The sequence below is a fragment of the Larus michahellis genome, chromosome 2, assembly GCF_964199755.1.
Source record: "Larus michahellis chromosome 2, bLarMic1.1, whole genome shotgun sequence".
NCBI lineage: Eukaryota > Metazoa > Chordata > Aves > Charadriiformes > Laridae > Larus > Larus michahellis.
Genome location: NC_133897.1, coordinates 33,083,675 through 33,096,190, shown reverse-complemented (window position 1 = coordinate 33,096,190; position 12,516 = coordinate 33,083,675). Strand labels below are relative to the sequence as shown.

Genomic DNA, 12,516 nt, shown 5'->3' with positions numbered 1-12,516 from the left:
ACAGTCACCTTTCAAGGATCTGACTAAATAATGGCCTTTACACCAATGCCATGCAGCAGAATAGAGCTCTCGTGGATCCTTAGGAGCAGTGAAATCCAGTCTCCTGGGCCATTCACATTGAGCATTCAACCTCTCCAGACACTCAGGTATAGTCAGTATGTCCTGGCTGATCTCAAGAGTCATAATGGAAGATAAAGGAGAGAGAATTTATTGCCTAGGACTCAAAGCATATAGAGTTTTATAGATCAATAAGAACATCCTGAGTTATGCCCAGAGGCAAAAAGGAAGCCAGTATAGACTTCAAAGACCTTGTGTAATATATTCCTTATGGCCAATATTACAGATTAAGCACAGAGCAATGTTCTACACAACCCATCGAATCTGACTGGAATAAGGACATTGTATAAGTCTATTTTGGAGGCTACAAAGGTGACTTATAGCCTTCACTTTTGAGAACTTATCACAATCATCTAACTAACAATAGCAAAAAATATTTTACGTCTAGGAACCCATTCTGAGCTAAGCATTAAGAAACACTTTTTGTTGTGAGGTTCACTCAGGAAGAATAACCAAATCTGACTGACCAGCATCCCTTCCCCTCATGTGACTTCTAATCTCTCTCTCAGGAAGTCTCAGAAAAAGTGAAAGATTGTAAACTCTAGGTTTGACAAAAGAAAGTATAAATCAAATTAAGTGACAAACTCCTCAGAAGCCTGCTTATCTTTCAAAGCAGAGAGGCTGACAGTACTGACCAAGGAACTGAAACAATGACATTTTCACACAACATTTGTAACAAGTGAAAAATACAAATGAAATAAAAATACTCTAGTGCACAGAAAAATTAGGTCACCTGTATTACCTTTCCCACGCCAAATTCAGGGCCAAACTTTTCCTTTTACAAAGACTGTAAGAGGTTTGTCTTCCTTCTTTAAGTAACAAGACCAAGAGAAGTATGTGACAAACTTAATGGTTTCATATAGCCCGAATGTGAAAGGATGACTTTTAGCTTTCATTGAAAGCTGAAAAGACTGAGTTTTAGCAAGCTGCTTGCAGATCCAGCCCCATAGCCACTCCAAGGTCCCATTCATTTTTCCTATGAGAAGATTATGTGCCTTATTTCAAAGAAAACAGCTTTCAGGGAAACTTCTGACTTTCTTAAGTCTCGTCTAATGTGGGAAAATCTTTCTACTAGGACTAGGTCCCTTGACTGGTATTCACACGTACTGTGGATAGTTGGAAAATGGGTTCCATGTTTTTAATTCTATTGTCTCAGTTCAGCACAGAGACTACCCTGCAGGACAGGTGAGATATGTGAAGATCTGTATGATCTGTGAATCTGAGAAAAAAATGAAGCAGGACTTGAACATAGGCGAAGTAGAACTTTGGTTAGCTGATGTTAAAGAAAAATAATGCTCAAATATTAATGGTCTGTAATGTACATATCTTCTTTGATAATTTGCTTAAGGAAACTTTCACTTTCTATTTTATTTTAAAGGGAAGTTAAAATGTACATGTTTGCTTTTGTGGTTAAATAAGATGTTCCATGAGAGTGGAAGTTGGAGCTTTGTCAGGGGTTAGCAGTGATCCCACTCTTCCATACATTACTCTGCTGAAAGATCTCACTCTGCCTTGCAACATTCTTGTTATTCCAGAACTGGGTTGGGCTAGTCATAATAGATGCAGGCAATCAACTTAACTTCCCCACACACAGCTCCGCCAGTAAAACTCACTTCACCTTGCAACACTCCTGTTTTTCCTGTGTCTTTTAAGCAAAGGCTATCAATTTAGCACTTCCCGTGGATCTGTCCTTACTCCGGCTGAAATCCAGGGTAACTTTCTTAGTGATGCAGGAGGGAAGTGTTGCTGATACAGACAAACATCTGCTTCTGACTAGGATGAAACAAAGTTGTCTTCTTTGAATGACTGAGATTTTGACCCTGACAGTAGAGATAACTGACCTGTGTTCCAGTTCTGCTTTCATTACAGCCAATAAAATCCAGGATGACTCTATAGATATCAACTCAGTTACAAAGAGTGTGAGATTAGAGTCTAATATGGCCTCCTTTATAATATAATGTGGCCTCCTTCATGGTTGTATTTTTTCCCAAGAAAAAGGTTTCCTTTTAATTAGAACACTGTAGCTTTCAGTGTTGATCACCGTTGTTTTAGTTATAATGAAAATTTATAGAGCATTCACCACGATGCAGACAAGCATTGGCCTACTGACAGCATCTCAATTTACACTAATGTTTGAATTTGGGCCATGTAATTTTATGTAAAATCAAATAAGTGTGTGATACAGTAAAAGAGCATGCCAAAATAAGGATTATTCTTTCCTCTTTGTTTTCTTTATCACATGAAATAATACATTAAAAATATAAGAATGCTCTAGGCAATGTACAAAACTAAAAAAGACTAGTTTGGTGTATGAGCATAGTGAGAGGCTATGAATATGGATATGTTTGTACTAAGCAGCCTAGAGGAGATGCTTTTTATGCGTGGTGATACAGAAATACATACTTGTAACTCTGCACACCAGGGAGAGAATATTCCCCTAAAACAAGTAGTTTCTCTAGCAGTGCTCCTTGTTGATCAAAGCTGCATAATTTAAAGCATCTAGAGGCAGCTTTAAATTATTCACAGTTTATTTTAAGTGATCTTGGTATATAGCAGACAATATTTGTGTAACTATCAGTCTTCTGTAAGTTCTATAAACTTTTGTATCCTTACAGAGCTGGCAAGTTTTCTGAACGTCACATTTGAGAAGAGGAGACGTAATTTTGCATAGCAGGGGCAAGACAGACTCCTTCTGACACTGTGTTAGTCACATCGCACAAAAAAGCCAGGCATGCAGGGCCACACGGACTGGCAGGGCAGAGCCGGCAGCCTCTAGGTCTCAGCCGGAACGCTGCTGTGTGGTGCCTAAGAGTTTTCTGATACCCTCCAAAGCCCCAAAGAGGAATCGTGCAATTAGTGTATCTAACTCCTCCTTTACTGCAGTCTTCTCTCCTATTGGTAAAAGGTCTTCACAGGCTCATGTGGGGATCCCACCCCTTTTGTGGGTTTTCATTCTGAAGCTATCCACAACTTTACACCTGAATGAATGCCAAGCCTCTCTGAATATATAAAGGAAACCTTCAAGAGCAATTTCAGAGTTACCCAGAAGAAGCAGAAGAAAAAGATTTCATCCAGCTCTGTCAGACAGAGACTGAACGAACCATGCTTCTCCCTGCCATTCACTTCTATGGCTTTCTCCTAGCTTGCATCTTCACGAAAAGCTACTTGGCTTTCAAGAACGATGCCACAGAGATACTTTATTCACACGTTGTTAAACCTGCTGCAGCGAGCCCGAGCAGCAATAGCACGCTGAATCAAGCCAGGAATGGAGGCAGGCACTACACCAGCACTGGATCCGACCGTAACAGTGAGTATCCTACCGGCGGCACTTCCACCGCCTCCCGCAGCCCTCCGGCGGTGGCGGCGGCTCCTCCCGGCCCGGCCCCGGTAGCGGAGCCCCCGGTAGCGGAGCCCCCCGGCCCCGTCCGCGGCGCCTCGCTGCAGCGCGCTTTGCCCCCCCGAGTCGGCGCTGTAGGGAACCAGCGTCTCGGGGAAGCCGGGGCAAGGGAAGATGCTGCTGGTTCCTGACTGGGATCTGCTCGCCGGGCGGCCCCCGAGCAAGCCTCCCACCCCCGTGCGAGTCCTGTAGGACCGGCTCTCTCGGGCAGGTTACTTCCTGAGGGAGGTTCATCCAGGAACGCCGGGTTCTATGGGTTATCCGGCAAGGAAGCAAGATAAAGGAAAAGAAGTGAGAGGCATTTGCAAAGAGCTCCCTCTCTTAACTCACCCTCCCACTGTGGGCAGGGGAGGTGTCTGGGCTACTTTTCAAATGCAATAAAAAACTCTGAATTTTGTTCCCGCTGCTTAGTTTTACTTCCTGCTGTAGCACTTACCTGCCTAACACCTCCAGCAAAAGTAAACAAATCAGCTCATAATTTACGTATGATCTCTGCTCTGACTTGCCCTTTTATATCTTGTCTTTTCCTGCTGAGTTTTATGTATATATGTCAGATATATGGGGATCTGGAAACCTTTTGCTGACTTTATCTGTTCCCTCCCCTGCCCGCCTCCTTAAAATGGAAGAAATCCAAATAGGGACACACGCATACACACACCAACCCACCCACAACGATACGATAAAAATAGCGTCATCCCTGGAAAGTGAAGGCAAAAAGTGTCACTGATACCTTTCAGCTAAGCCAGGTGTGTCAGCTCCTATGAATGCTAAGGGTTTAAGTGCACAGGAAACATCTCATCATTATGAGATTACCGGAGCAGCCCAGTAGGTATTCATCCTCAATGAGCTGTCACTGGAGAAAAGCTGAGCCAGGAAAGACATAAAAACAGAAGGAAAGACAAGCTCAAATCTGTGACCAGCTGCTTCCAGGTACATTCCTGAGTGCAGCTGCAGGAAGGCAAGCTTGAATCTTTTCCACAAGGCAAGCAGGAGAACAGTCCTGTAAAGAGTCCCTTCGATTTACAGAGCCCGCAGATTTACAGTCCCTCTGACTGCCCACCCCAAGACACGGGGGACAGGATGAAGTAATCTTAACTCACTGTCTCTGTTCAGAACTCACTTCCAAAACTCCAAGTAGAAACAAAAGCAGCCTGTAGCCGTGATATGTAGATGTACCTTCAAAGCCTTTTATGATTCACTCTAAAATGTTTCTAGTAATTACTTCTATTTTAAAGGCGTTAGTTAATTGCATTGTGTGTAGAATCTGTGCCGTAATTGTCCTTCAGAAAGAGGGAGAGCATAGCCAGTAGATTGCTTATTAAAATTAAGCGCACTGTGGGCGTTTATTTCAAAGTGTAATTACTGAAATAAACAGTTGTGTTTATTGCAGGGTGCAGAGCTGAACATACAGACGGGTACAAACATGCCTCTATGAGAAGCTCTGCATGTTGATTCTATGTTAGTTGCCTGAGAGAAATTTGCAGGATCCTCTATGTTACATATAATATAAAGACTACTACAGATACAAAGGTGGTGTTACCCTAAGGACAAAATGACCACTCTGAAATCGTTACTGCTAGTCATTCAAACTTTGCATGCAGAACACCATTCCCTGGTAACTTCAGCTGTTATAACTCCTGCAGTATCTGTATTCAGAGCAGCAGTGCTCATGGGAGACTCAGTCCACTGTAACTGTGTAATGAGAAAAAGCACACTATTTGAAATTCATTTAAAAGCACAGAAACAGTTTCCAAAGCGCTATTTTCCCCCTTGCTAATGATCCAACATCATAATTGTTGTAAACATCACAGAGCAGATTCCCTAGACTGAGAACAAGCAGGAAACATCTCTTCCCTTGGGGCATTTTTTCTCTTCTAAAAGGTATGTCCCTGAGAAGAAGGATAAAGAATAAAATTGCCTCTTCTACCACAACTGCTGAAGTGCATATCATTATGATTTCTTTATGCTGTGGTAATACCCAGAGATACCATCAGTGCTTGAGGCCCTTGTGTTGGGGGACACAACAGTAAAGAGATGTCCTGTACAGATTACAGCCTACTTTAACTTCTGCAAAACATAGCTTGTTAATGTGAAAATGACTGGTTAAGGAAATCTCTCCATTCTGAATCTGTGTTTATTATTCTGTGCATTCTGCAGATCGTGTTCAAGTTGGCTGTCGGGAACTGAGATCCACCAAGTACATTTCAGATGGCCAGTGCACCAGCATCAATCCACTGAAGGAGCTGGTGTGTGCTGGTGAATGCCTCCCTTTGCCACTGCTCCCCAACTGGATTGGAGGAGGTTATGGAACCAAGTACTGGAGCAGGAGGAGCTCGCAAGAGTGGAGATGTGTCAATGACAAAACACGCACCCAGAGGATCCAGCTTCAGTGCCAGGATGGAAGTATAAGAACCTACAAAATAACTGTGGTCACGGCCTGCAAGTGCAAGCGATACACCAGGCAGCACAATGAGTCCAGCCACAACTTTGAGGGAACCTCCCAAGCAAAACCTATCCAGCATCACAAAGAGAGGAAAAGAGCCAGTAAATCCAGCAAACACAGTACAAGTTAGAAGTCAGACATTCTCTCCTCTCTCATCTCCCACTCCTCCTGCCAAAATTGAACTCACCTGCAACCATTTGCTTTACCATTCTGACTGCCTAAAGACAAGTCTGCCATTGCCGTGTTCTCAGTTGACACTACATGCTTATTGCTTTGACCAAAATCAGAAGGGGCATTCTCAGCATATGGACCTTTTGGGTGATTTTCCAAATGCTCAAGATGGGGAATAACACAAGCCTTCCAAACCCATACTAAAAACTTTTACATTTTCTCCAGCCATGGAGGCAAAGAAAATTTGCCATGAGTATTCACTGAAGTCTATTTTGTAAAAAGATGCTTTGTTGTGTGTTTTCATGAGAACAGTTATTATGTCTATTGCTTTCTGTATCATGTTTTATGAACTTCCGACAACAGCTTAAAAATACAACACCTAGTATCTGCTTTCAGAGTCATTCTAAAAAAAATGCCTTGCATGCTGACCTTTCTCTTAACTCAGTATACCAAAAATTAAAATATGCATGGCAGCAAGCAAAAAGTAAAGCTGAACAAACTATTTATTTGTTGTTGTAATTATTTAATGAGCTTTTATGTGTGTTACTTCCCTTCAAAATGTTCTTATGTTTATAGCTTTTCTCATGTATCAAAGTATTTTCCTATGATTTGTGGCTGGATTAGAACATACATTTTGTAGATAATGTAAAATAGACAATTTAGCATTCTTGGTATATATATTTTCATTTTGAACGTTCATAGACTTAGGTGTTATTTTGAAGTAGCAACATAAAAATTGTTTTTTTCATTCTCCACTGTATTATTTTTGTTTAAAAGTGTGCAATCAAAAGACAGATATGATGATTTCCTTTCAAATTCATCGGTTTCTTTTTTTTTTTTACAAAAATAAACACTACTAAAAAACTGTATTGTCTGGCTCTATGTATGAAAATGCACACATTTTAATCAGTCACAACATTTAGTCTTAAAAAGTGGGAGAACATTATTTGGTTAAAAAAAATATATCCGTAATATTTAACATTAAAACAATCTTCTGTAGATTCTTTTTGAATGTAAAAATCTTATATGCACATTTAAGAGATGGTGCTTATTAATGGTCCAAGCCAGGTTCTTATTTAACAATTCTCAAGTTGTACATTGCAGAATTAAGTGTATATTTGGGAAGTTTTACAAGCTAGTAAGACACCACAATTTTTTCCATTTTCATTAGTGATGATCAAGTCAAAGACTAATGGTAAAAATAACATGCAGCTTCATCTTTCCCATAGAACCAACAGAGTCCCACACATTATCGACAAATTCTTATAGAATGTATCAGGAAATATATAGTAAGCAATTTACCTTTCAACACATAGTCCACGAATCACATGTCCTTAATCTTTCAAACTATATTGAAATACTATGGGCAAGATTTCATCATGGGATTCTTTTGTTCTTAAATCATTAACTTTTACAACCCATTTGCACCCAAAGGAAAGATTATGCAAGAAGAGATTAATGAAAAGTCGTGCCTGATAAGGTCTCACATAAGCTCTCTTTGACCTTCTCTTTATCTCATTCCATTTTGCATTTTCATTCCAAAAGTTTCATCATGAAGTTCTTAGCAGAGATATTCCTTGGTCGTTAATGTAGAACTGTGTGAAAATCACTGCTATGGCTTGACTTACTGAATCCTAAATTTTACTGACAACATTTAACAATTTTTCCTCAAAGCCACTTTCAAGAATTCTTTTTAAAATCTGCTATAACTTTCTTTTTTTTTTTTTTTAAATTTAAGTGATCTGTATGGTGGTACAGTTAAAAAACATTGCATTAATGACTTAAGTTTAGTTCTGTGATCGTGAAAATATCAGAACAATGAGATCAGAGACCATTTATTCTTAAATTCTCTGATCTTAAAGGTGTTTCTTGTAAGCCTGAGAGGACAGATGATAAATAAAGGCGTTAGCACAGAGAGAGGTGACATGATGTTGCTCCTAGGCATATCAGCGGACCTACAGATATCCTAGTTTTCTATTTTAACAGGCGTTATAGTCTCATTCAATCCATTTTATGAGGGAAAGATTATTCCAAAATGCCGAACACCTATCCATTTTTAAATTTTTCTCTAGCTACTTCTTCAAGATGACAAAGCACAAAAGATTGAGATAATGGAACAAAATTTAACCAAAATTATTTTCAAAGCCAATTGTCACTACACACCAGAAAAGTTGCCCTGCCTGTTCTGTATTTGACTCCTAGAAATAAGAATGGTGAAAAAACCCACACATCATGACTTGTCTACAGTCAGTGAGGTTTGACTGTAGGAACAATATGCACATTTAATAAGAGTTTGCATTTAGCAATAGAGATAATAATTCCTAGTTTTGTCTTTTCATGCAGAACTACCTTAGGGGTAAAAATCTGACACACTTCCATTAAGATGACTTAATGAAATTTTGCTGGACATGCTACAGAAAAAACATGGGGCCCATCTCTAAGTCTGGTGTCTTTGAGGGAACATGAGGGAAGCCAGGAGGAGCTTTGTCCAACAGCAGTGACTTAACTTTAAAGTGCCACCTGAGCTAGCTATGGTCTCTTCTTTGGCCGTGACTTTGGCCTTTTGTGGGGAAGATCTGCAGGAAAGCAGTGTTAGAAAGACATTAATCTTGAATTTTCTTAAGGAATAATGTTATTCTGTGACTCATCTCCTAGCTCTGAATGCTTCAATCTGGCCAATACAATCTGCCTTCTTTTTCATCCCGTTACATGTGAACTCACAGGGGTCTATCCAAGGATCCAGACAAAAGGCATTATGCAAGTACATCCAGCTATTTTTTTTCTATATGGAGAGTCTCCAACATGAAAAGTTGCAGTGGGTAGGATACAGGTCATTGCTCTTTTACCTACAGTGGAGAATCTTGCTAAAGTTTCCCAAAGATTCAATGAAAGAAATACTACTTTTAAATATGATACATCTTCTTGTTTGTTTCAGAGTTAAAATGGGAAGACAAACGTACTAGAATTTTCTAAGTTTTCACCTGAAATATTAAGCCAAATAGATACAAGAAGCATGTAAATGTTTTGAAAAAGTACAATGTAGAGGCAGATCAGATAAATTTTTACACTAATTAGACCACTAAATAGTCTAGACTTCTTACGATAAGAATATATAGAAGTTGACTTTCTCTATAATATCCTATCGTATGGGCAGATCACTAAGTCCAGGGGCTTTTTAAAAAGCATTTCAAACATCTAAAAAGAACCTAATAATTGAATAAATTGCCCTACTTGCTTCTTTAGAAAACTGAAAGTGAATAAATTGGAAATAATCTGTTAATCTGCCGTCATTATTTCATTACTTTCGAGTTGATGAAAACTGCCCCCAGCTAAGGGGCAAATTGTTTTATAATGAATGGAAATCAATTTTCCTTAGACATAACTAGAAAGAAACTTAGCCAGATGCTGATTGTTTTGATAGCATGGTAGCACTCAGAGGCACACTTCATAGAGGCAGTGGTAGATAGTATGTGTCATTAAGACATTATCAACTGCGGAAGTTAGAAGGGCCTGACACTTGCAGTCTAGACTAGAAAGGCCCTTGAGAAGTTTATTTATTCAGTTTTTTAGTAATAGTAACAAATCTGTTGCTTTCTCCTTTCCAGCAGCCTTCAAATCAAACCCACCCAATCCAAGTTCAGTCATTTGTTTGGAAATAAAGCAGACATTTGAATAACACCCTTCCAAATACCTAACAGATTTCTGGTAGTAAATCACTGTAGTCCTCCTAACCTTGACCTTTATATCCTTCCTGAAGAAGTACAGCATTAATCAAGAAAGGACTGTTCAACACATTCCACTGTGAGAGTCTTGTTGCTACAGTATTAACCTGGAGGTGTTCAGTGGAAAATTATAAGGAATCCTTAGTCTTGGAAGGTATCCTGTTCTCATGATGCATTTCCTTTCCCGTAGGCCAGGCAAGGGGCTTTGATTTTAAGTTCATTGACATACATATAAACATCGCTCCAGGGTAAAGCTGAAAATTCTCAAGAGATTTATGAGTTAAGCAGACATTCTGTCACTGGATTTGTTAATTTTGCCTGAATGCCGCCCCCACAACAGAAAGCCTGCCCATGCATCTTTCTGAAAGACATCCAGCCTTTCAGCTCACTCATCGTATGAGGTATGTGGACTGACACGCTAGAAAAGTGTGATTTACAAGTGATATTGCCTACCACCGAGTCAATATTCAAACACCTACCTTCCTCAGCAGTTCCATGATAAGAAAATACTCTAATGCTTATCAAACTTCATGCCATGAAAACAACTAGTCTGTAATTGCTGAGAAAAATCTCTACAAGCACTGGACTGTAATTCCATTTTGGGAGTTTATTTTTCTTAACTCACTTTGGCTTGACAACATATTATAGTGAATAAGGTAGTGTTACATTACTTAGCTGGAGTTCAGACCTTCTTAATGCCTCTATAGAACCACAAAAAATAGAGGATGTCTTAATATAAATGAAAATCAGGACCACTGACTTTAATAGGGCTGTTTGTGGAATATGGTACTTCATGAATGTAAAGGAAAATAAAAAAAGTTCAGCTCCCTGGAAAAAAAAGGCTTAAATCAGAATACACTGCAACAATAATATAGTTCTGTTTCCTAAATCACAAAGACAACCGCTGTCAAAAAGTGACCTTTGTTACCATCTACTTAAGTTAAAGATATCGTATCACCTAAAAATGTTTGTCTATTTCTTGTCCCCTGCCCTACTTCAGTAGTTGTATAATAGTGTATTACTTTCTCATTGTTTAAACCCTTGGCTGTTTCCAGCTATACTTACTACAGCACACTTGCTTTTTGATACAGAAATATTTTAAATCTCTTTTTAGAATGACTGGGTGCATCAATTTTTAATTTTGACTACTGAGAGGAAAAGTCATGCTCTGACTTGACCTAGGAGTTCCACATTTGATTTGTTTTGTTAGGCCCACTGAGAAGTGACTTAGTGAGGAAATTGCAAAGATACTTAGAACCAGTCTGTGAAGTCCAATGCTTTGGTGGGCTAAAGAAGAGCTAACCAGGCACATTCATTAAAGTTCTTTTATATGAAACAGTGAAGAGTTGAGGGAGAGGGCCTAAGGAGAAAAGTACTTGTCTAGCCCTACCACAAGAACAGCCACTGAGAAACGCAGGGACTATGCAGAGCTTTAAAACAGACTCTGTAGCACAAAGACTTTGTTTTAATTGCAGCTGAAGCAAGTTTAAACATCTGTTGCTTGTTAGATTATTATTTTATTTATTTACTTATTTATTTATTCATTTATTTTTGGGATGGGTTGAAGAAAGCTCTTTTAGATTCCCTATGGCCATTAAGCTGGGACAGAGAACAGAGGTCTAAGTGTTTCTAAAATGTAAAGCTGCAGAGATTTTGGTTTTAGCAAGGATCACTCGCTTTTTTTTTTCCACTGAAAAAGCCTGCTGGAACTTTTGCTTTTGTACATCTTTATTGCAATTTTTAGGATGGTAGCCAGAACAGCTTGTAAGAGTGGGGAACAGGTTGTATCACTGCACTGTATCTTTTCTTTTCAGGTATTGAAATGTCTGAATCTGGGTGTGTCCAGAAGAGGAGGAAGAAGAGAAAATGGATCAGAAAAATGGAAGAAAATGACATGAGGAGAACAGCGTGTGCTGCATGTCCTTCATTTTCTTCTGATCATCACAACTTTTCATGAGACTTCAAAAGACTTGTTCTGTTTGCAGATTGCCAAGCCAAACATTAGCCAATGCACATGCTACCCTTGGGATTTAATAGACTGCTAAGTCTCAGTTCACATGGTAGATAACTATTTCTGACTGTCTCTCTGTTTTCCCATGCAAAGGGAAGAATGCACAGCACAGTGCGTCTGTACCATCTACACATTCCGTACAGAACCAGGGCATGTCAGGGAGAATTCAGAACTTGACATCTTCACAGAAACTCATGTTTTACTGCACTGGTCATATCTTCTAGTGGGCAACCACAGCTCCCTCTTTCCGAGGAGAAAAATATGGCCTAAGCTGAAAAGGTTCACATACAGATTTCTTAGAAAGCTATCAGTCTACCGCACAACTGGACTTCCTTGTTGAAGAATATGGCTCAAAATCCTTCTTACAGCCTAGATAAAATCTATCAGTAGATTCCCCCTCAGTGTTCCCCTTAAAAAATTACAGTAATCTGATTTTGTGAACAAGACCATTAAGAATATAGGCAGTAAGTTATCCATAAAACCTCTTTTAGGTGCTCTGCAACTATTACCCCATATTTTCTTTTGAACTTTTTGTAATCAGTTATGAATCTTGACAATTCTGCCAGGAGAAAATGTTTGCAACATCCTTTGCCAAGAATAAAGTAAATATTAAGATGGATTTCCATTTTTATTTGCTTAATTAAATACTTCTTTG

At 39.2% G+C, this 12,516-nt stretch overlaps 1 protein-coding gene across 1 annotated transcript; it reads left to right on the top strand.

The window, feature by feature from the left end:
* The first annotated feature begins 3,204 nt into the window (after positions 1-3,204).
* On the top strand, positions 3,205-6,979 carry SOSTDC1 (sclerostin domain containing 1). Its single transcript, XM_074573443.1, has 2 exons — positions 3,205-3,424; positions 5,672-6,979. The coding sequence occupies exons 1-2, from the start codon at positions 3,220-3,222 to the stop codon at positions 6,085-6,087; spliced, it is 621 nt and encodes a 206-aa protein (XP_074429544.1). The 5' UTR covers positions 3,205-3,219; the 3' UTR covers positions 6,088-6,979.
* Positions 6,980-12,516: the final 5,537 nt, after the last annotated feature.

Bases quoted from the DNA above. Each gene is read 5' to 3' on its own strand.
- SOSTDC1 (XM_074573443.1), top strand. From the start codon at position 3,220: ATGCTTCTCCCTGCCATTCACTTCTATGGCTTTCTCCTAGCTTGCATC. The intron at 3,425-5,671 runs GTGAGTATCCTA...TGCATTCTGCAG, and splicing joins CACTGGATCCGACCGTAACA to ATCGTGTTCAAGTTGGCTGT.